This window comes from Pongo abelii, chromosome X (genome assembly GCF_028885655.2).
Source record: "Pongo abelii isolate AG06213 chromosome X, NHGRI_mPonAbe1-v2.0_pri, whole genome shotgun sequence".
NCBI classification, from domain to species: domain Eukaryota; kingdom Metazoa; phylum Chordata; class Mammalia; order Primates; family Hominidae; genus Pongo; species Pongo abelii.
In genome coordinates this window covers 114,566,032-114,589,798 of record NC_072008.2, presented here as the reverse complement: position 1 = coordinate 114,589,798, position 23,767 = coordinate 114,566,032, and the positions used below count along the sequence as shown (strand labels likewise).

Sequence of the window (23,767 nt, the reverse complement as noted above, 5' to 3'; positions counted from 1 at the left end):
AAGTTTTCCCTCCTTATTTCTCTTTTGACTTCTTAGTCTCAAATTTAGAAGAGGTCCTGAAAAAAATAAGCACAAACATTTTGCCTTCTAACTCCTGAACTCAAATCACATTCTTTATATAATAATTCATGATCCTCCGTGATAATGAATTTAAGAGGAAGAAACAACATATAATTAATGAAAGAAATATTTTAAACTTATGCTGCTATTTTCATAATTATAATTTATTGTCCTGTATTGCTGTCTTTTTAAATAAACCTTATGTGAAAAATTTTTTCAAAGAGGGATGATTAACAAGCCTAAAGAAAATGTATTGTCTAACATGACTCACAGCTGCAGTGGCCCTAAATACTGAAAAGTGTATTGAATGACTGATGTTTCACCTTCTGCAAAAAATAATACATTGTCCTCTGAGCTCATCACCTTATGTAGTATTTTGCATTTAGGTAAAATCTTTCATTCAACAAGTAGTTACTGGGTTCCACGCAGTAGTAGACACCATGAAAGGGCAAACAAAAGTAGAAGAATGCAATCCCTGCCCTCAGGAGGGCTTACAAAACATTTGGGAGGATAAAGCATCCACTCAGGAGGCAAATGAAAAGTACTTACGTTTCATAAACAATCATCTGACAGTAAAATAAAGACTGAATACAGAAACTCAGGAAACTTAAAATGGTTGTATTTCAAAAGCAGTTTGTAAAATGATTGCTTCAAACTTAGAACACATTTTACCAATAGAAACATTTTGAATAAACGCTGATTGGATTTATATATTTGCCAAAAGAAACGCATTTAATTCACAATATGTGAAAATTCTGTCTGCATATTTGCTATGAAAATACAGTAGAAAGAAAAAGGGTTGCAATACTAACAATTAGACAAACATTGGAAAATAAAAGTGATTACAAACTAGGCTTATAAAATATATCTGGACATATTTTGAATGCTGATGATTGAGAAAGAGCATGTTTAATTAAAGCAGATAGATGAAGATTTCTGTATGGATTCTTAAGGGGATCCTTTACAAAAGCACTTGTGATCCTTGAGGTATCTCTATTTCAAAACTTTTTTTTAATTTTCATTCACTCCTTCAGCATATATTTATTGAGAGTAGTATCTACCATGTGTCAGGCACTGTTCTTGGCAATGGGAATACAAGGTAAGTATACACGGAAAATATATGGGAATATAGGGAGCTTATATTCTAGTGGAAGGAATGAGAAAGGAAAAACAATGGTATCAGGAACTGCTAAGTGCTTTTCCTTAATGGAGGTTTATCATCACCATTACCCTAAGATCAATATTAAGTTTATACTTATAACCTTACATGACCAAGGTTAAATTTTCTTTGTTCCTAAATGGAACTAAAGACAGGAGGGGGAAATCTATGGGCACAGACATTTCCTGAGGTTTCTAACAACAACTGCAAGATGGGAAAGAAATATGTGTGAGAAACAGATTTGCTGACCTGTGATAGATGAGGAAAACAATGGGCGTGATATTTTTGAGAGGGAAGAGATATTAAGTTGGGCAAAAGTCACCAAGCCTTGCCATCAGTCATGGAGAGTTTTGGCATGGTTGCAAGTGATTTGGAGGGGGAGGTAGTCTGCACTGACGTTTTAGACCAGTCTTGAACATTGTTGTTCTTCTCTTTCCCTTCTCCCTTGTCCCTCCCTCCCTTCCTTCTTCCTTCTTCCCTTTCCTTCCTTTAATCCTCTTCCCTTCCCTCCCCACTTCCCTCCCTCCCACTCTTCTTTTCTCCTTCCTTCCTTGAAGCAAACATGTACTGATAATTGCCAGACTGTTATACCAAGCATTAATTCCTGGTCCTCGAGGAGCATATAGCCTAGAACCGTGTTCTCTCAACTCTGGGATTAGTTATATCCAGGCATGGTAATTTTAACTATTTAACAACCTGTGTAGCACAAGCCAACCAATAAGAATGTATGTCAGTCAAAATTTGAGTGTGGAATCCTGGAAGCCCCTCAATGTGCCAGTAGTTAACCTTGTAGTTGCGGGATAGTGGAGAGGTAGAAGGTCCTAACGGAGGTGTTGTAGTAGCCAGGACAATGGGTGGGCAAGAAGACTACTCAGTGGGGAGCAGTTTCAGGGCAGTAGCTATTTACTAAGTGGTAGAAAAGTATTCGTTATTTTACCAATGACTATAATTTAACAATGATATGCCTGTATGGATGAATACCAACTAAATCCTTAGCTCCACCTACATCCAATGCTTAAAGAGATTAGGCAGTGGGATTATGTGATGGAGGAAACCTTTTTCTGGGTCTTGATCTTATTCTTGAGAAAGATGATTGGCATCAGTTGGTGATGAGGAAAAAGAGGGAAACAGCTTAAGTAAAGGTGGAAATTGATAAATCATATACAGAATGTCATTAAGAAACCAACCTATGTGGAGGTGTGAGCAGCAAGAATGTACTGTGATAGAATGGGAGGCAAATTTGGAAGCAAAGGTTGTATACAGCAAGAGAGAAAAAGAGGTTGGTTGTCGTGTCAGTGGAGAACAGGGAAACATATTAGGTTTACTTATTTAATTCTGATATAGCAGAGAAAGGGGGAGGGGGGCTTCTGTATGTCCTCGAGCAGGGAATTGTATGATGAAAGGAACATATGAAAGGAAATATTCTGCTGGCTATATGAAGAAGAGACTGAAGAACGCAGAAGCCAGTTTAAGAAGTTACTTAGGCAATTCTGGTAGAGTTAATTATGGCAGGGACAAGGATGGTGACTATGAAAGTGAAACAAAGGGTTCAATCTGACAGATATTGCAGGACCATGTGAGGAGTGGAGAGAGGGGAATCAACAAGAAACATAATACATATTATCCTAAATATGACAGCTGGCTTTCTAAATATCCAAAGAAAAATACAAGTCTATGATACTAACTCCTTTAAAATAATATATTTAACTATGTAATTATCCTACTTAATTTAAAAAAATAAAGATTCTAACTTTTGAAGACAAGGCAGTATGAATTGATAGCCTTTTGACACTAAGAAAAATACTGCTATATGATATTAATATGGAAGAGCATAGCATTAAGCTAAATTTTCTATTATTGATTTATATTAGCATGGAGAACATGTATGATGTTAAATCATTAAAATTTATGTGAAACCTAGCAGACTTCATTGTTCTGATGTTTATCTTACTTAGTAAAAGTTATTTCCAAATGAAACTTTTATCTTTTGAAGGTGGGAAGAAATGCTTGATTTTTAACTAAGTTAATTTTAAGTTGACTCTTAAGATAACAGGAAAGCTTTAGGAGCCTAATTAAACCACGTATTTGCTCTAATTACTTTCGCTGGAGACTCCTAGGAAACAAAAGCAGCAAACAGACCTGTTCTGTGTGCAGCAGTCAGGCATTTGATGGTTGTTTTCTCTAGCAGAGGTTTTGAGTAGCACAGAAGTAAAGAAGCTGAGAAGCAAAGCCATCATCTGCCAACAGTGGCTGCAGCCACAAATCACAGGGCAGCCCTTATTCCTGCATAGTGTAGAAAGCATCTTTCATTGTACATGATTTATGTCCCATCACAGAGAAGCAATCGTCATCACTAACATCATTTTTTAATATCAAGGGTAGCATCGCATTTTTATCAACATAATTGGACGTCAGCTCATGAAGCTTTTAGAATTAATACTTAGAAGATAATTTATACATGGGACAAGAATAATAGTTTTTTTATACTGGTTACTTTTCCTCTTAGGTTTTATTCTCTTGCATAATGTAGTCCATATTTAATACAACAGTTTAATTTTTAAACTAAATAAATCCACACTTGAATTACCCATTTTGATTTTAGTACAAGTTGAGTTTAGAATATTCATGATCATGTATGTAAGAAAAGAAGCAGATGAATTTTTGTTATCACTGACAAGTCAATTCAAACAACTGCTTTCTTAAAACAGGATTCACAGGAAATTCCTTTTAAAGCACACATCATTAAAGGCATATTTCTTCATTAGTTGGAATCGGTTTTAAAGGTATTGTGGCTATTTATCCATTTACATTAGTTTATAGCCATAAAATGCCAGTTACAATGCTTGTGTTTTTTATCCCTTGAGTTGAATTGGCAAACTAAAACAAGAACTATTTTTTAAGTCTTATTATCTGTTGTTTTAAAAATCTGTATTTCAGACGCTTTGTGCAGATTCCAAACTTTACAGTTGTAATAACTGACTATGCAAGGCAACTTTAGCCTTCTGGGATAAACTGTCCTAAAATAAAAACAAAACAAAAAAAAAAAATAAGAGACAGGAATCTATAACCAAAAGAGGGTAGAGCATTAAAGCCACCATTGAGTGAGTTCAAGCCAAATACAAATTCTCTACATTTTGCCTAAACCATCTAGACATCTGTTTTACTTTGCCTATGAGAATCTGACCTAAACTAAATGACTATTCTGTATCATTAAGTTGTCCAGGAAAATGAAAATTTAAATGTATGTCAGACAAGCTCTAGCATCTGGTACAATTCAGTAATGATGGTCTGCTCTACAGAGCTTCAGTGTTGAGACAACTTTAGGACTGAGAAGGTTTGGTTGACCTATAGGAAGAAAACAATGTTCTAGTCAGACATTCTCCCTGTTCACAAGTACTCATGCTTGCCAGATCAGGAAAGATACGAAGTAAAATTCCTCTGTGAAGCATCTCACTATAGCTCTAATTCCACTTTGCTGCAGCCAAATAATATACCCCGGGTACAAAGTGATCAGCACTGTTCATCTTTCACTGTAATAGTTTAGAAATTATTTTCACACTTCTTTTTTTAACACATTGATTAATGCTAGATATTTCCCCTTAAAATAGAAAATGTCTCATAAAGTATTATTTCAGAGTGATAAATAAAATTTCACTAGTTTAGATGCTCTCATAATTTGTTGACAAGAGAAGAAACTTATTTCTCCTTTTAAAAGAGCATATAAGCTGAAATACATGAGATCTTTTAAAAGAAATTTAAAAGTGACCATGGTGACATTTGTATCAACAGCTCCCTTTCAAACTGTGCTACAAATCACATCGTGCCCAATTTACATATCTTTCAAAATAGAAGAGAATCAAGTTAAATGTGATTTTTAAAGTCAACAGACTGGGGAAAAAAAAACTTGCAACAAATACCACAAAGTTTCAATGTATTTATTACATAAACAAGTTACACATAAGAAGAAAATACTAAGAATACAATAGACAACACAAAGGACATACTATAGGAAATAATATAATGTCAGTGCATATATATAAATGTTTCATCTCACTAGTTAAAAAAAAAAAAAAGTACATTGAAAGAATAGTGGAGGCCAGGCGCAGTAGCTCAGGCCTGTAATCCCAGCACTTTGGGAGGCTGAGGCAGGTGGATCACAAGGTCAGGAGTTCGAGACTAGCCTGGCCAACATGGTGAAAACCCTTCTCTACTAAAAATACAAAAAATAGCTGGGCATGGTGGTGGGCACTTGTAATCCCAGCTACTCGGGAGGCTGAGGCAGGAGAATCGCTTGAACCCGGGAGGCCGAGGTTGCAGTGAGCTGAGATCACGTCATTGCACTCCAGCCTCGGTGACAGGATGAGACTCCATCTCAAAAAAAAAAAAAAAAAAAGAATAGTGGAATACCATTTCACCCATCTTACCTCAATTTTTTAAAAATAAGAATGTCCAATGCTGACAATCAGTCTGGTGACAGGGTAAACTAATATAATATTTTTGAAAAATAATGTATTAAATATTCATATCTTTTAGCCTACTAATTCCAGTGCTCAGTTTTTACCCAATGGGAATTTTAAAAGGCTGTAGGTAGAAGATATTCATTGACATGTTATTTATAATACTGAAAAAAATGAAAACAACCTAAATGCCCCAAAGCAGATGATTAATTACATTAATATACATTAATTGTGTTGGATAATATGTTGCATTTTAAATGATATTTAGGCTGATGCATAATAATATGGGGAAATATTGTATAATGTTAAGAGAAAAGAACACAATGCAAAATTATATAAATTGTAAGCCTACTGCTCTATGTAAAAACTCTATATATACAGGAAAAAGGACATGAAGATTTAAAAATCTCCAGTATTTTCCCATTTCATTTAATATTCATTTTGATATTTTTAATGTCATGTTATTACTCAAAGCACTTTCAAATATGTTGCCTTATTTGTCACATTTCTCTTTAAAAAAAAAAAAAATCTTGTGCTTGGAAAGACTTATAAAATATCCTAATGACTATCAAACAAAATCCCAAATTAGAGCATTTGTTATCATTTTGGTGGTAAGTGCAGGGAATCTTGTATATATGTGACTACGCAGCTGAAATATGTAGCAGTCACAGTCAGGGCTCTCTCAGCATCCACACTCGTTCTGCCTCTAGCTCCCTTCCGAAACCACGGCTGCTTCCAGCACCTGTGAATATATTGCACTTATAAACCATTGGCAGCAGAGGGAATGTTATTGAATATTTGTAATATCTGGGGGACAACCCAAACCAATTTCTTTTTCTCTTAAATTATAGCATCAAAAAGGAGCCATTTATTCAAAGACGTGTGTTCTGTTTCTAACAGAGAGCAAATTCTTAAGAGGGCAGAGATATGGTTTATTTTTATGATATACACATTGCCTAGTTTACTGTTGGATTTTATAAATAGTACCCTTTGCCATATCAACCCTAGAGCAAGGGTGAACTGACATTCCATTCTTTCAGAAAGAAATGCTGTATTTCTCTCCTCCTCTCCTTCCATTCCTCTTTGCAAACCTGGTCACTCATTTGATAATTCACGACCCATCTCCACCATTAAGAGTCTAAAATCCTAGTCAAGGAATAACTGGGGTGGTGGGGGAGACAGGGAGGGGGAGAGGAGTCTAAAATCCTAGTCAAGGAATAACTGGGGTGGTGGGGGAGAGAGGGAGAGGGAAAAGGAGAAGGGGAGGGAGGGACAGAGAGAGAGAGAGAGACTTGAGGAGGTTGCACTTACACTTCGGCAATTTTTCCAGAAATGAGGGAGGCAGTAGTTCCTACTTTTGTGATGTCAACTTGTAGACTGAAATGCATCAAAGCTCGTCTTCTTCTTCTTGTTGACGCGAGGGATGTGAAATGTGCTCTAGAATATGCATTCAGCGTGGTCCTTTGTTCTAGGTATGAGCTTTTCTTTTTCTAAAGTTTTTCGGTCTCGCTCAAGGAAAGGAAAGCAATATTTTGAGATTCTTTTAAAGGCACCTTCCAAAGCATTTCCCACAGAAAAATACCTTCACAGCCCAACACTGGTTATTTCAGTAAGAATCGAGTCCAATTTTTTCCAATATGGCTGTATACATTGCAGGCCCCCAAATTTGTGCTTTCATAGTCATCGTTAATCAAATAGGCAGAAACACTGTATTTAGGGAACCTGTGTTTCGTGGGCTAGAAGTGCATTCTGATTAATAAAGATCATGTTCATTTTGAATTCATCGCTGTTATTCGTGTGCCTTAGAGTCGCGGGCTTCTGTCAGGGGTGCAGCGAGCTCGGGAGTGCCTGCAGCGCGGTGGGAAGCAGTTCTGAGCGCCCTGGTCGTCAACCCGTTTTCAGGGGGTGCCGACACTTTCTCCCAAGAAGCTCGATCCGCCGCCGTGTGCGGCTGGAAAGAATGAACCAGACTGTGACAGGAACAGATAATTTATGTGATTGACAGGGAGTACCAGGGCACCCGACTCCATCCCGGGTCACCATGGCTCTGGGATTTGCACGAGTTTACCACCACCATTAACAGCTATTTGCGTAAGGTTGTTTACCGCCTGAGAGCGCCACAAGCCGACAGCGAAGCCACTTTGGGACCCCAGCCACGCCCCCTCTTCCCTCTCACCCCTCCCTCCCGCCAAACTAATGATTTCGGGGCTGCCTTCTTGCCGGACCCTCCCATTGGCTCCTATCCCAACCAATCAGAGCCTTGCAACAGTTTCACCTGGCTCCGGCTTCCCAAATAAACAAACAAACCGTCCCGCGACTGTGCCCGCTCTGCACCCTGGCGCCACAGGCACTGCTTGCGCTACGCCCCCTCCCACCACCTCCCACCAATGGGGCCCCGACTGTGGCGCCCTCTCCCGACCCTGATAGCCGGCCGCTTTCTCCTCCGCCCCTCCAGGCCTTCTCCCGCCCCCTCATGCCTTCTGGACTCCCTGTTAGAATCAGCTTGGCCAGAGAGCCCCGCCTCCTCCTCTCGGTCCTCCCTTGGCCCACAGGCCTGGAGATTCACCGGGAGGGTTTGGCACAGCTGGAGGTGGCTCCGCCTCCCGAGCCCGCCGCCTCCTCCCTTGCTCACCTCTACTGGTGGCCGCTTGCGCCCCTCCATTGCGCCGGTAGCAGGATCCGCAGCGGCCGCCGCGTGAGGCTGCGGTCACGTGTTGTTTTGCCCGCTGTCGTGCGCTCAGAGTGGAGTGGGCGGGGGCGCGGGCCAAGGCAGGAGGGGGCTGGGGCGGGCAGACGAGGGTAGACAGCCTCTTCCCCCAACCCTCCCTTTCCTGAATTCCCCCTCCTCCTCGCTCACCTTAAAACCATCGTGCATCACCATGGCGAGTTGCTCCTTCACTCGCGACCAAGCGACAAGAAGACTAAGAGGTGCAGCAGCGGCAGCAGCGGCAGCTCTAGCAGCAGTGGTGACCACCCCGCTTCTTTCCTCGGGAACCCCGACCGCACTCATTGGGACCGGGTCGTCTTGTCCGGGAGCCATGTGGCTCTCCACGGCCACTGGCTCCCGGTCAGACTCCGAGTCCGAAGAGGAGGACCTGCCCGTCGGGGAGGAAGTCTGCAAACGCGGCTACCTGCGGAAACAGAAGCATGGGCACAGGCGCTACTTCGTGCTCAAACTCGAGACTGCTGACGCCCCAGCTCGGCTGGAATACTACGAAAATGCCAGGAAGTTCCGGCACAGTGTCCGCGCCGCGGCGGCTGCAGCAGCGGCGGCCGCCTCTGGCTCGGCGATCCCCCCGCTCATTCCACCGCGGCGCGTGATCACCCTATACCAGTGCTTTTCCGTGAGCCAGCGAGCAGATGCAAGGTACCGACACCTCATTGCTCTTTTCACCCAAGACGAATACTTCGCGATGGTGGCCGAGAACGAGTCGGAGCAGGAAAGCTGGTACTTGCTGCTCAGCCGCCTCATCCTCGAGAGCAAGCGCCGCCGCTGCGGCACGCTCGGCGCGCAGCCGGACGGAGAGCCGGCCGCGCTGGCGGCGGCAGCGGCGGCGGAGCCACCCTTCTATAAAGATGTGTGGCAGGTAATAGTCAAACCCAGGGGGCTGGGGCACAGAAAAGAGCTGAGCGGCGTGTTCCGGCTGTGTCTAACCGACGAGGAGGTCGTGTTTGTGAGGCTGAACACCGAAGTGGCCAGCGTGGTCGTCCAGCTCCTGAGCATCCGTCGCTGTGGACACTCGGAGCAGTATTTCTTCTTGGAAGTAGGCAGGTCCACTGTCATCGGTCCGGGAGAGCTCTGGATGCAGGTCGATGACTGTGTGGTTGCCCAAAACATGCATGAGCTGTTTTTGGAGAAGATGAGAGCCTTGTGTGCAGACGAATACAGAGCCCGCTGCCGCAGCTACAGCATCAGCATCGGCGCCCACCTGTTAACCCTGCTGTCCGCTAGGAGGCACCTGGGCTTGGTGCCGCTCGAGCCGGGAGGCTGGCTCAGAAGGTCCCGCTTTGAGCAGTTTTGCCACCTCAGGGCCATCGGCGACGGGGAAGACGAGGTGCTTTTCACCAGGCGCTTCATAACACCCAGCGAGCCTGTGGCCCACTCCAGGCGAGGAAGACTGCACCTGCCCAGAGGGCGCAGGTCAAGGAGAGCGGTTTCAGTGCCGGCCAGCTTTTTTCGCCGCTTAGCACCCAGCCCAGCACGTCCGCGGCACCCTGCAGAAGCCCCGAACAATGGAGCTCGCCTGTCTTCTGAAGTGTCTGGCTCTGGCTCTGGCAACTCTGGGGAGGAAGGCAATCCCCAGGGCAAAGAAGATCAGGAAGGAAGCGGAGGTGACTACATGCCCATGAACAATTGGGGCTCAGGAAATGGCCGGGGCTCAGGAGGTGGCCAGGGCTCAAGTGGCCAAGGCTCCAGTAGCCATAGCTCGGGAGGAAACCAGTGTGCAGGCGAGGGACAGGGATCCCGAGGTGGTCAGGGCTCAAGTGGTGGCCAGGGCTCAAATGGCCAGGGCTCAGGAGGAAACCAGTGTTCTGGAGATGGCCAGGGCACCGCAGGTGGGCACGGTTCAGGTGGTGGCCAGAGACCTGGAGGTGGGCATGGCTCAGGTGGTGGCCAGGGACCTGGAGATGGCCATGGCTCAGGTGGTGGCAAGAACTCTGGAGGGGGCAAAGGCTCAGGAAGTGGGAAAGGATCGGATGGTGATGGTGAACGTGGAAAATCTCTGAAGAAAAGATCCTATTTTGGCAAATTAACTCAAAGCAAGCAACAGCAAATGCCACCACCTCCACCACCTCCTCCTCCACCCCCACCAGCTGGAGCAACTGGTGGAAAAGGGAAGTCTGGGGGAAGATTCCGGCTTTATTTTTGTGCTGACAGAGGAGCCACAAAAGAACGCAAAGAAGCCAAAGAAGTGAAAGATGCAGAGATCCCAGAAGGTGCAGCTCGAGGTCCCCACAGAGCCAGAGCTTTTGATGAAGATGAGGATGACCCATACGTGCCAATGAGGCCAGGGGTGGCTGCCCCTCTTGTAAGCTCCAGTGATTATATGCCAATGGCTCCTCAAAATGTCTCTGCTTCAAAAAAGCGCCACTCTCGATCCCCTTTTGAAGACTCAAGAGGGTACATGATGATGTTTCCCAGAGTGAGCCCACCACCTGCTCCGAGTCCTCCAAAAGCACCTGATACTAATAAAGAGGATGACTCAAAGGACAATGACAGTGAGAGTGACTACATGTTTATGGCTCCTGGAGCCGGTGCAATTCCAAAAAACCCCAGAAATCCTCAGGGTGGCTCTTCCTCCAAAAGTTGGAGCTCCTACTTCTCTCTACCAAACCCTTTTCGGAGCTCACCTTTGGGACAGAGTGACAACAGTGAGTATGTGCCAATGTTACCTGGAAAGTTCCTGGGGAGGGGCCTAGACAAAGAAGTCTCCTATAACTGGGGCCCCAAAGATGCAGCTTCAAAGCCTTCAGGTGAGGGATCATTCTCAAAGCCTGGAGATGGGGGATCACCTTCAAGGCCTTCGGATGATGAGCCCCCAAAGAATAAAGCTAAGAGACCTAACCGACTTTCTTTTATTACAAAAGGATATAAAATCAAGCCAAAACCACAAAAGCCCACACATGAGCAGAGAGAAGCTGACAGCTCTAGTGACTACGTCAACATGGACTTCACTAAAAGAGAGAGCAATACACCAGCTCCCTCTACTCAAGGACTACCAGATTCGTGGGGCATAATTGCTGAACCCAGACAGTCAGCCTTTTCTAATTATGTGAATGTTGAGTTTGGAGTGCCATTTCCAAATCCAGCAAACGACCTCTCAGATCTTTTAAGAGCTATACCACGTGCCAACCCCTTATCTCTGGACAGTGCTAGGTGGCCACTTCCTCCCCTTCCCCTCAGTGCTACAGGTAGCAATGCTAATGAGGAAGAGGGTGACTACATTGAAGTAATTTTCAACTCAGCAATGACACCAGCCATGGCTCTTGCTGACAGTGCCATTCGCTATGATGCTGAAACAGGTCGAATCTATGTGGTCGACCCATTTTCCGAGTGCTGTATGGATATTTCTCTCTCCCCCAGCCGATGTTCTGAACCACCACCTGTAGCTAGGCTGCTGCAGCAGGAACAGGAGAGAAGACGCCCACAAAGCCGTTCTCAAAGTTTCTTTGCAGCAGCCAGAGCCGCTGTCTCTGCTTTTCCAACAGACAGCCTCGAGAGAGACCTTTCCCCATCCTCAGCCCCCGCTGTCGCTTCGGCTGCAGAGCCGACTTTAGCCCTCAGCCAAGTTGTAGCTGCGGCCTCCGCGCTCGCCGCAGCCCCGGGCATCGGCGCAGCAGCCGCAGCTGCTGGATTTGACTCCGCCTCTGCCCGCTGGTTTCAACCTGTTGCTAATGCTGCTGATGCCGAAGCAGTAAGGGGAGCCCAAGACGTTGCCGGTGGCTCGAACCCTGGAGCCCACAGCCCATCTGCAAACCTTGCCGGAGGTGAGAACCAGGCTGGCGGGGCTGCCGCTGCAGCTGCCGCTCCGGAACCACCACCTCGCAGTCGCCGGGTGCCAAGACCCCCGGAGAGAGAAGATTCTGACAACGACGACGACACTTACGTGAGAATGGATTTTGCCAGACGTGATAACCAGTTCGACTCTCCCAAAAGAGGTCGGTAATTTTAGAATTAATTTCCCTAAAGTGAATGGTCATTGTCTAATGATTCGATGCGCTACAGTCTACAGTGTTAGGGATAATATTTCATTAACTGGTGCTATTCGACATGGAGGATAGAATTCAGTTTTAATTATTCACACAATGCCTTTTTGATCTTTGCAAAAATTTGTTTTTATCTAATCAATTTCTTTATCTGGACAGAACTGATTATCATTTAAACACTGGTTCTACTTTTTTAGGAGTAGTTAAAACGCAGACATAAAAAAAATAAGGATACTTTTAAACATCCTTCCCCATCATTTAATGATAATGTAAAGCAAGATATCGTAAATTGGGTTCCACCAACTAATTTTCAAATCAACAATTAAAAGCTGCTTTTCTGCAAATGCCCATATTTAAGTGTAGGAATTTAATAAGAGCACAGACTATTAAGCAGTAATAATCAACTATTTATGTTTGGGGAGGATAATTTTCTCCTCTGAAAGTTACTTTTTAAAGAGCAGTCATTGTTATGCTAGTTTGCTGTGATTTACCAAGAAAGTTAAATCTCAATTGTTAACGTGAATGTCTGGGGGGAACAAAACATAAATAATCCAAAACAGGAGGTGATTAAAAGAAGACAGTATTTGGCTCTGGAATGTGTTTGTGTGTTGATTTTCTTTTTGTTTTTACACAGGATAAATTCCAGAAACCTTGAGTGTTCCTTTTCTCTGTCACTAGTAATGACAGGCAAGTCACATTTGCTGTGCCTCATTTTCTTCTTTTAACCCCCCACCCTTCTAAAAGAGGGTGTGGTGACAACTTGATAATGGATATGAATATTATTTCAAAGGTTTAAAAAGCAGTTAAAACATTTAATTCGTATATCTTATGGGAAATCAAGGAAAGCAAGATAAGTCTGGAGGAAGACCTGACTCCAGGGGCAACTTACCCTGGAATGGTGGAAGTTTTTAAAGGGCTACTTTTCCAAAGGAGGAAGTAAGGAAGAGTAGGAGCTGTCAGACTTGGAAACAAGACTTAGAGTAATTCTACTGTGTACAACATTGTGGAATGTTGTCATCAGTGTGTCTTGAAACATTTTCAAGAGATGATTGCAGAAGATGATGTCTCCATAGTCTCAACTACCTTGCCTCTTAAGTAGAATATGCTTCTTTCCCAGTGAAGGGAAGGGATGGACCCCAGCAGTTTTCATTCCAGTAGTCAGTTTAGTGAAGATTTTTGCTTTGCTTGCTTTGTGGAATGCTTTTGTGATTGGATCTCTGCCCACTGTGCTTGATCAGGCAGAACAAGTCGGGGACTGATCACAACAGTCACCTAACAAGCTCCCTATTTAATGCAGGTGTAGCCCCCCCACATCCCCTTTTTCTCCCTGCTATAGAAAACTTGCCATACACAAACTCACATTTGCAGCATGGACACATTAAAGAGTGATCATTAAAACAACAAAAGGATGCTTTGGCTTGCCAAAGGATTCAATTCAGACCTCTTTTAAACTGTGAGTTCCCTCCCCAACACACACACATACACTCACACACACAAACACACATGATCACCACTGCTACCATAATCATACATTTAAAATATATAATTTCATTTCCAAGTCTTTAATCCATAATAAGATTTTCAAGAGTAGATCTACTTTATTCTGTAGAATATACCTGAAAATTGATCTCAAGCTATTGTTTGAGTCTAACTATTGAAGATACCATTTATGATTTTGGTGTAGATGATACATAGTTGCCTGTGTCCCTGTAGTACTTTCAAAAGGACCAGTTTTCATAGAGTTTTATTTTAAGAAGTTTAAGATTTAAATAGTGAAATCTTATTGTTCCTTGAATAAATTCTGACTTCCCAAGGAATACCTAGACACAATGATCATTATTTTAGCATAAATTCCTGATTTATGACTTTGTAGCTATTTTGGAGATTTAACATTCTGTAAATGCATTGTTTATTGAGGAAATTCCTAGCTTTATTGAGTGACTTTAGCAAGGAAGCTCTATCTCACAGGGAGGCAGGCGCTTAAGTTGAAATAAGAGAATCAACGTGGAAGCACTTTGGAATGTTAAAGCACTTTACAAATGTAAGATATTTTTAGTGTCATTGGATTAATACTGAAGTGAAATTTCAGCAGTTTAAACTGATTTAGTTTCTTGCAAAATAATTGGTCTTGAGGGTGATTCCTGCACATAATTTGCTGAAATATATGAAAGGAATGGTGGGGATTGCCGGCGGGGGGAGGGGGGGGTGGTGGTGTTGATGGTGGTGAAACAACCCATTGTAGGAAATGACTTTGGTTAGCATTTTAATGTAAATTGTATGGTAGAATGTTGTCTGTGAAGTGTTAAGAACAAGCTGAATGATTCTGATCCTTTTTTTATTATAAAGCTGTAGAATAATTTTCACTCATTTCTGATCTCTATTTTCCTATCTAACATTAAAACAAAAACAATCACGTTAGGAAACAAAAACATAATGCTTTGACAGAGGAACAATTACCATCTTTATTAGAAGTTATGTATTTCAAAAAGTCATTTTAATTGATGACAGGTGCTTAGAACAGTGCCTGGCATATAGTAAGTACTATACATGAATTATTTTACATCTGTTGCCATTGTTATTGTTGCTACTGTTATTATTACATTTAGAAAAACAAACCTAAATTAAGATTCTCCATCTGAAAATCTCACTTTTCAGTTAGTCTTTACTTGCATTTAAAATACTTTACATTATTGTTCAGAGTTGGGATCTTTATAGATTACCATTTAAGTGAAGTGAGATTATAAATCTGTGAGACAGCTGTTCTCATGTAACACAAAATTAATATGTAATTCCATTTACCTACAGTCACATTGCGTATAAGTAAGTACCGTAAAAGAATTTACTCAAGTCGATTAGAAAGAAACACCCAGAGGTATAACCTTAGACACGACTGTATTAATAAATGAAATAATTTTTAATCATTTATTAAAGATGAAGTCTTCACATTTTAAACACATAGGTTATAGGCATTAGCATTTAGGAGAAGAATGTTGTTTCTTATGTAGTTCAGTTTGACTGTTAACCTATGTATGACTATTTGCTTCTTTTTCTACCTTACCTGATGTAGAATTCATGGTTCAAAATGACTTGAGGTGAACATTTTCCTGGTTTTTTAATTCAAGAGATGGGAGGATATAAAAGGGCAGCTCTAGGAGGGGTGAGAGAATCGGTCAGCCAAATTAGTAATGTTATGATGGCACTTGGTATTAAAAAGCAAAAAAAAAAAAAAACTTTAGTAATGAATTTTTGAGTGTTAGACACTGTTATCGCCATGAAGGAATCTTATGCTTCTTTTGAGTGTACTACTGCCAAACTTGTTACTATCAGTTATAGGCACTAAGAGCACATTGTTTTTGTTCCATTTAAGTTAATTATTATAATTTATTAGAATAAAGTTTCCATATAGCAGAAATTTCCCAGTTACCATTGACGGATCATTTATTTTAGGTAATATTCAACACTTCAAAATTGGACAGTGTTTGGACTAATGAGGTATTTGACCTATAACAATTAAAGAGGACCTCACTTAATTAAAGTTAACTAAAGTTGTTCACAATCATTATTCATTTGCATTCATTCTATTTTAAGAGTGATGTTTTCAGGGTAAAAATTTCAACTGCTAGCAAAATACTTTAAACAAGGACCAGAACTTTAATTAAGCACACCAGAATGTCACACATGTATAAAAATTCAAACGAGATCTCTTACTTTCTTTTTCTCTCCCTAATCCCCTGTTTTGGGAACAAACTTAGGCTTCTCAGAGTGACAAAAAAATAATTCCTGTGGGAATAGATGTGGCTGACGAGTGTAGGGAGAACTAAGGAATAGCTTATGTGATTTAAAAGGGTCTATTGTTAAATTGTCAAATTGTTGATTGAGGAAATGCTTTCCAGTTGCAGATTGCCTTATAGTTTGCAAAGCACATTCACATTCATTATTTTACTGATGGACGGTAAGTACTGGAAATGAAGCCCATGTTGAGAATTTTCCCAAGATCAAAAAGGTAAGTGGCAGAGCTGAAACTCTAACTCATACATCTGATTTCAAGTCCAGCGCTCCACCCAACACATGACACCTCCCTTTAATCAGGTGTTTAGTCTGTTATTTTCCCATTGGTGACAGATTATTACATGGTTAATGATTAGGAAAAATTACAAGTTTGCTTTCTCTTGATAGTAGCAAATTTTGTTGTAAGTAATTCATTCAGAGCATTATAACTGTGGACTATCTTCCAGGACCTGGGTAATTTTATTACATTGAACTGTTTGCCCTGGCTCTTAGAATAAAAGAATTTGACTTGTGCTGGAATTGAATGTTTTAAATCTGATATAGGGAGGAGTTGGTTAGTCTTCACTGCCCAAACACAAATAGTGTATATATCTATTTAGATCCCACAGAAACATTGAAAGGAAAGAAAGTGAATTGAGGGTGCATTCAGTAAATTTCCATTAATGGTCATTTCTTTAACTGAAGTTAGATTTCTTTGATTTTCCTAATAATTCATTGACATTTGGGAGTTATAGCAAAAAGTCTTTTCATTTAATTTCTTCCTTCATTATAAAATTTGGTATTCTAATCTAAACCAGCACAGTAGGCAAAACAGGATAAAGTAAGACAGGTGGAAGAATAAGCAGTGTAGCAACAGACGTTCTTCATTTGTTTAAAAAGTAAACTTGCTTTTGGCAGTCAGGCAAGTAGATTTTAGAAGCCTTGAAAATCAAACTCTCTCCTTGGGACATAGAAATCCCTGTTTAAAATTAAGTTCATTTTGATTTAGCACCTTTTTTAAGGCTTTAAGAGTATATAAAAATAGCCCAGACGTTTCATTGGCAGTATTGGAAAATAGCTTTTGTAAAATGCTTAATTAAAACCTTCAGTATATTTTCTGTAAGAGGTGCTGCCAGACTCTTAGATAGTGAGGATCATTTACTAGAAAACGTTGCTTGGTCTTGAATGAGAAATGAGAAATTTAAGACACTGCTTTTTATAATAATGAAATAAATACATCACAATGCACTGAGTTTTTGCCACAATCATTGGATTGCTGTTTTTAAAGCTATTGATAAAATTGCCAAGAAAAATGTGCTTGCCATATGAACTTGAAATATATTCTCCAGCAATTCTGCATTGATTATTGGTAATATAGCTACAGGTCTCACATTTCCACCTTATTTTGGAAAAGTAGACTCAACACTTGAGAAATAGGAATGTTTAAAGATTTTTCTAGTGTAAATTATATACTATTTTAGATTTGCATTTTTAGAGGGTACCTTTCAACTTCTGGCTGAATAATTAATTCCTTTTAGAATGGAAATACTTATTAAGTGAAATGAGAAAGTTGCTGCTGTTTTCTCTTAGCTTCCTGATACCTCTTTCTTATTGGTTAGGATTGCATTGGTTGTGTTCTGTGAGTCTTACCCTCATGTACCATTTGCCAAACTTGTGCCCTTGAATTCAGGCAAACATGCCCTTTCCTGGTCTCCCTCTGGCTGAAAAGGTGAGGGCCACTGTGGGAGTCCTGCAGGGCACATAGAGGGCTTCACCAGATGTCGATCACTCCCAGTACGCAGGCTTCTTGCACTTAGCTTGCAGAGGCAACCTTCCTTGTAGGGATCCTTGTTGTACAGATCCAAGGCTGTGCTGCCTGCTCTACTGTCACTTTGCACAGAAGCAGCTGGGCCGGTGTTTAAAGCTATTTTCATGGTTGGATTGATCACAATATGTTTGATGCTAGTCACACCTGGATTTACCGAATATCTAATTCCCTATAAATTGTAGTCACTTTAGCTAGTTTTGACAATTTATATTTCTCCTATGATTAATAATTTCCTACTTATAGACTTGAAACTTAGAAAGAATATCGGTGAAGTTTCCATCTCACAATTAATCTTGAAAATTGCTCACATGTGTATCCATGGGGCCCTTGAAAGTCTGACCAGCAAATGTGATTTTTCACTCTTGCTTTTTAAAGTGTTATGCCTCCAGTCTTGAAAGCTTACCAACCTTGTCCTCGCACTCAGAGTCCTGTGCCCCCACCCACCTCCATGATGAAGTCCTTATTGTTGCTGTAGCTTTTACCATAGTTTCCCTTCCGCTGTCACCCTGCCTCTGACTATTCCAACTGGTTGAGTTTGGGGGACACAATTCCTATTGCCATGGCTGGAAGACATATATTCCTGGAGTCTCAAACGGAAACTTCACATACATCTTTCCTCAGAAATGATGACTGGGTATAGTCAAAATAGTTCTCTGTTAGTTCAGGAGCTGCATAGGTTAAATATAGGCATATGTAGACAAAGCTATGAACCTATCCACCATTAATTTATGACATTGTTTCTATAAGATAATTTATTCTGAGTTTCAACCAAACAATGACCTTGGAATATGTCTGTTTTGTAAATTTGAAACTACCTATATTAGAATTCTAGTAACTTGCATTCTTTAAGTTGGCAGTAACTAGGCAGCAGAGTGAAGTGGCCCATGTGTGTGTTGGGAGGTAGTGGAGAAGCTGACCTACCATGAAAATCCTGTAGCTGATATCCGTAGAGTTTGTATCCAGATATTCAAGACTGGAATGCACATGCATAAGTGGCCCTGGGCCTGCTAACAAAGGGCAAGTGTAAAACGATTGAGCTGACCTTTGAGGATATGGGGGTTTACAAGTGTCATACATTTCCCTTACAGATTCTTTTGAGCATTCTGTCCCAAAACTATTGCCATTGTGGGAACAAAGATATTTTATCATCTGATCTATGAAGGAGATAATAGTCTGGTATAATTGGTGTTGTAAAGACTAGCAGCGATTATTACTAGTTTTTAGCCTTGAGCAATAGCACTTAATTTTATCAAGTCCTAGAGAGTCATCCTCCTCTACAATCACAGGGCACAGAAAAGTATGATGATCCATTCTTATTGAGAAAAAAAACCCTACATATACTCCAGAGACAATGCTAAGCTAAGTAATATAATTGCATTATTATACATTCATCTTTGGCATGTATGCTTCAATTTATCTTTCTTTGCTTCCTTTTTTTTTTTTTTTTTTTTTTTTTTGGTGCTTTACTTGGTTGCCCCTGCTTATGTGAGCTCCAGTTGATCGCAGGGGTGCAGGGATAGCATGTTGTCAAATGAACAGAGTGAGGAATTTGCAAAAACCCTTGAAAAACATTTTTGAGCTCTAGGAAAATTGGAGCTGAAAAGATAACTAAGACAATAAGTTTGCAGAAAGGGAAAAGAGAATGAGAGAATAACAATATATTGTTATAGGTTCACCTTTCTCTGAGCAGAGGAAATACTGCTGTTTCAGACTTCAAAATGTAATAGAGGCATATTTATGATTCGTATAAAGAGGACTGAAATACCCTGGAGGAACTGCCTTCTTGGCTCACCCTACAAATTTCCAGGGATATTGAAGTCATCTGTGCATTATTAGCGTATTAAAGATTAATGTTCAGGTTTATATCATTATATAACTCGAAACAGAAAAGTTTACTTCATTTGTTTTTGAGAAAAAAAAGTTCCCTGCCAGATTTTGGTAGGAGGAGTAGGGAAATATTTTGACTCATCAGAGTCCACTGAGGTTTTCTATCTTACAGAGAAAAATTACCTGAAGAGTATACCACCCATTAAAAGGGGTGAAATTAACTTGTCGTTTAAAAGACCTTTGATTAATTGGGAAAATAAGAATATACAATAAGGTAAGTATTTATAACCTGTCAGTATCAAATGGGAATAATACATCCAAAACAGACCACATTATTAAAAGCATCACCATTTACCTTGCTGATGGTGAAATCACATAAAAATGAACAGGAGACAAATCTAAGGTATGACTTTTAGCCCTTTAATGTTCATTTTGCAGACTGTTCACAACCAAGTTTTAATCTCGAATTGCTTTCCTTTGCCACCCAGCAAGCTTCTGAGTTGCTTCCTTACGCTGTTCTTTGGAATGTACCCCGGGAATGTAAACTCATTTTAATATTGGCCTAAGTAAAATAGGATTATAAAGGCAAATCTGTGGCTCAAGTTCCCATAATGCATTTCAAAAGCAAGTTAAATTATTTTGGGATTATCCTGTTTGGGATAGCATTATTCCTTTCTACTAGCATAGTTAATCAAGAATTGACAAATGTATTTTGTGAAGTAAACATGAAATTACACAATTATTTGTCACTTTTTATTAAGTTACCAAGCATTCACTTAATGCTGGTGTAGGTGTTATTGGAAAGCGATGGCAATATGAATCAAATTTTAGTAGAGGCTCTGTCGTTTAAAAAAAGGAAAGAGAAAGAAAAACAACTCCAATAAAAGCAAATGTTCCTAATCTTAGTATAATGCCAATAGGGTAGTTATATGGAGCTTAATTTGCAGGTTTCTGGGAAAATATATATGAAATCCAGTGTATCATATAAGACAGCAAGAAGTCCCTTTTAAAGCACATGCAATGTGCCATATATGGACATATGAAGATATTTTTGGTATTAAAACAAAATAGTAAACTAAACTAGGTGAAATACCTTCCTAACCTTAAATATCTATTTTAAAATGTAGCTGATATCTGATAACACTGTAATACTGGTACTGGTCTAGCCTAATTTTGCAGCAAATAACAGTTACTAATATGCAGTCTCACAGTTAACTGTGGTTATCACAGACTCCTTTCTTCCTGTGTACAACTAGATACATAAAATGTAAAATTTCCTAAACCCACTGCTGACAGGAAAGCTTGATATCTTTACTAATCTATGGCATTTTTTTGAGACAGGGTCTCATTCACTCTGTCACCCAGGCTAGAGTGTAGTGGCGCGACAAGGTTTCACCATGTTGCCCAGGCTGTTCTTGAAATCCTGGCCTCAAGGGATCCACCTGCCTTGGCCTCCCAAAGTGCTGGGATTATAGGCATAGCCACCATGGCTGGCATTTTTTTTAACCTTCTAATCTACAAGAACAAACCTATACATTGAATCTTAATGAAGAGACACAAGTAGTAAGAGGGAAATGTACTCTTCCCACTCAGTGCTTCATCCAGCTGCAAATTTGTTACATTTTTAAAATCCTTGAGCCCAGGAGTCTGGGCGGGGCTGCAGTGAGCCATAATCATGCCACTGCTCTTCACCCTGGGCAGCATAGTGAGACCTCATCTCTTTAAAAAAAATTGTAAAACCTTTGATGAGAAAATGAATACTTAAAATGTATATTTCCAGTTTATTAGACAATCTTGTACTTGAAGCCCACTCTGGGGGATGTTTTCCATGGATTCTTTTAGGATGTCTCAAATGAAATAGAATACTTGGTACTTTGTGGTGACCTGATCTTAAGGTAACACTGGCATCCCATAATCAATTTGCTGATCATTTATTCCTATCCCTTCTCTGGTCCAGCACCTTCTTCTATGTATCTGATCATCCCCTGCCACACTCCCCATTATGCACCCACTCAAAAGCAGAAAGCCAAGAGAATAATGCTGGAACTTTTTTCTTTTATTAAACAGATGAGAATTTCAAGTCTCCTTTGCAGGTATGACTTTGTTCTATTAGAAGAAATTCAATAATTGAGTCTAGAGACCATCACCAAGGCTGTACTTAAATCCTATGACTTGTGCCACATAACCTGGTGAAGGCATAGTCAAACATGTAAAAGAAGAAGAAAAAAATCTGTTTCTCTGCACAATGCCTGGCTCACTTGTGGGCTCCACTGGAAGAAAGTAGAACAGTGCACGCACGTGCAAAGATGCTGTCCACCAGAAATGTCAGAGTGACAGCCTGGAGGCAAGAGGAATAACTGCCCTTGTGTCTTTGCCCAGCTGATATTCCTCACAGGCAGCCAGCAGAGTTGATTAACCATGTCCATGCCCAGGCAGTCTCCTCTATATATCTCTCAAAAACTTCTAGTTAGATTTTGTTTTGTTTTGTGTTGTTTTGTTTTAAAACAGGGTGGGGGTGACCGCTCTCCACATTAATTCTGCAAGTAACTTTTGTTTTATTATCTTTTTCCTAGAGTGATTATATTGCCACAAAAACACATTTTAGAAGAAAAGTGATGCTTATGGAACTTTATCTTCGTCTACTCCAGATCTGCCTAAAGGAAAGAAAACTCAGAGGCTTCTGAGTAGAAAGCAACCCAAATTTCTACAAGCCTACAGGTGGACTCTGGCAATTGAATGATCCTATTCATGCAGATCATTCATACTGCTGCTTATGGATCCAGTGATTTCTAATTAACAATATTTACACTGTGCTTTGTTTATTGTTTTCTGGTTTTCCTCCCCAGTCTGTCCCTTTGAAAGGAAACAGATACTATACAAGTGAGCATCTCATAACTCTTTCCCTCTTTAAAAAAAAGTGACTTAGAATATGTATAAATTTGGTCAATGCCAATTTTAATAATGTAAAATATTTAGATTCAATTTTGAAGTTGAAAAACCTTTAAACCAGGACACATAAAGAAAAAAACAGCTGTCATAATGGGAAGGTAGGTATGATCTGGAATCTTTTTTCCGAGTATTACACACACAAAACATTTCTTGATCAATGAATTAAATGTCAACTGAACTGATATCTTGATGGGGCATTACCAGTATTTTTAAGGCAGGACTAAAGGGCAGATTATTTCAAGTTTTGCTCATTAGCAAAACTGCAACATTCTGCTCATGTTATATGTCAATGAAACTAATATCTTCATTGAGCATTTCCAACATTTTAAAGGCAGAACTGAGAAACAGCTGTCTATTTGTTCACATACAACACTGTGATGTTCTGCCTGAAAATCGATTATTTCCAAACCTATTATTTTTCATTTGTTGTGAAACCTACATTTACCTCCTAAAAGAAGCAAGGCTCTTCAAAAGTCTCTTCCCAAGGCCCCTCCCTGCTTCTCTGGGCCTCTCCCCACTTTCAACCTCTATTCTACTTTTTCTTATTCTTTCTCCATTTTCCCCAATGCACACTCTCCCTCCTATGCCCATGGCTACTATAAACAGATCAATTTCCCATATTCAAGAAATTAGTGTTTACTTATCAATCAATATTCTGACAAAAACTTAAGCCAAAAGCCACCTCTTATAAGGCCTTGTTTCCTTCTGGATATTGAGCCAATATAAGATGTACCAAATTAAAAAAAAAAAAATCAGAGCAAGCTCCCCCCCGTTCTATTTTTGCTTGCCTCTGATGTAAACTGAATTAAGATTTTAGGAACCTGGACCTTTGAGAACATGACACTAGCAAGGTGGTGACCACAGAGAATAGGTACAAAGGTCTTGAAGCTTGCTTAGAGCTTTGTTCCGTGGTGGCACACAAATCTTGGCTTGCTGTACCATCATTGGCAAACCTCATCATATCACAGTTGGGTGTGTTTGAGTGTCTGTATGTGTGTGAGCACTAGTGTG

At 40.5% G+C, this 23,767-nt stretch overlaps 1 protein-coding gene and 1 long non-coding RNA gene across 4 annotated transcripts; one reads left to right on the top strand and one right to left on the bottom strand.

Moving 5' to 3' along the window:
- Positions 1–5,015: 5,015 nt before the first annotated feature.
- On the bottom strand, positions 5,016–9,026 carry LOC103889091 (uncharacterized). 2 transcript variants are annotated; one of them, XR_008518137.1, is made up of 3 exons: positions 8,309–9,026; positions 6,988–7,646; positions 5,016–6,418 (listed from the first exon to the last, which is right to left on the bottom strand). It is a non-coding gene; the product is annotated as an uncharacterized LOC103889091 (long non-coding RNA). The 2 variants fall into 2 exon arrangements; XR_008518138.1 differs by having other exon boundaries at positions 8,534–9,026.
- IRS4 (insulin receptor substrate 4) lies at positions 8,033–23,527 on the top strand. Of its 2 annotated transcripts, XM_063721203.1 has the most exons (3): positions 8,033–12,336; positions 13,019–21,900; positions 22,381–23,527. In XM_063721203.1, exons 1-2 carry the CDS (start codon positions 8,556–8,558, stop codon positions 13,021–13,023), a joined length of 3,786 nt encoding a protein of 1,261 aa, XP_063577273.1. In that variant the 5' UTR covers positions 8,033–8,555; the 3' UTR covers positions 13,024–21,900; positions 22,381–23,527. The 2 variants fall into 2 exon arrangements, with proteins under 2 accessions (XP_063577273.1, XP_002832028.2); XM_002831982.4 differs by lacking the exon at positions 13,019–21,900 and having other exon boundaries at positions 8,035–12,336.
- Positions 23,528–23,767: the final 240 nt, after the last annotated feature.

Coding starts and splice junctions, on each gene's coding strand:
- IRS4 (XM_063721203.1), top strand. CDS start 8,556: ATGGCGAGTTGCTCCTTCACTCGCGACCAAGCGACAAGAAGACTAAGA.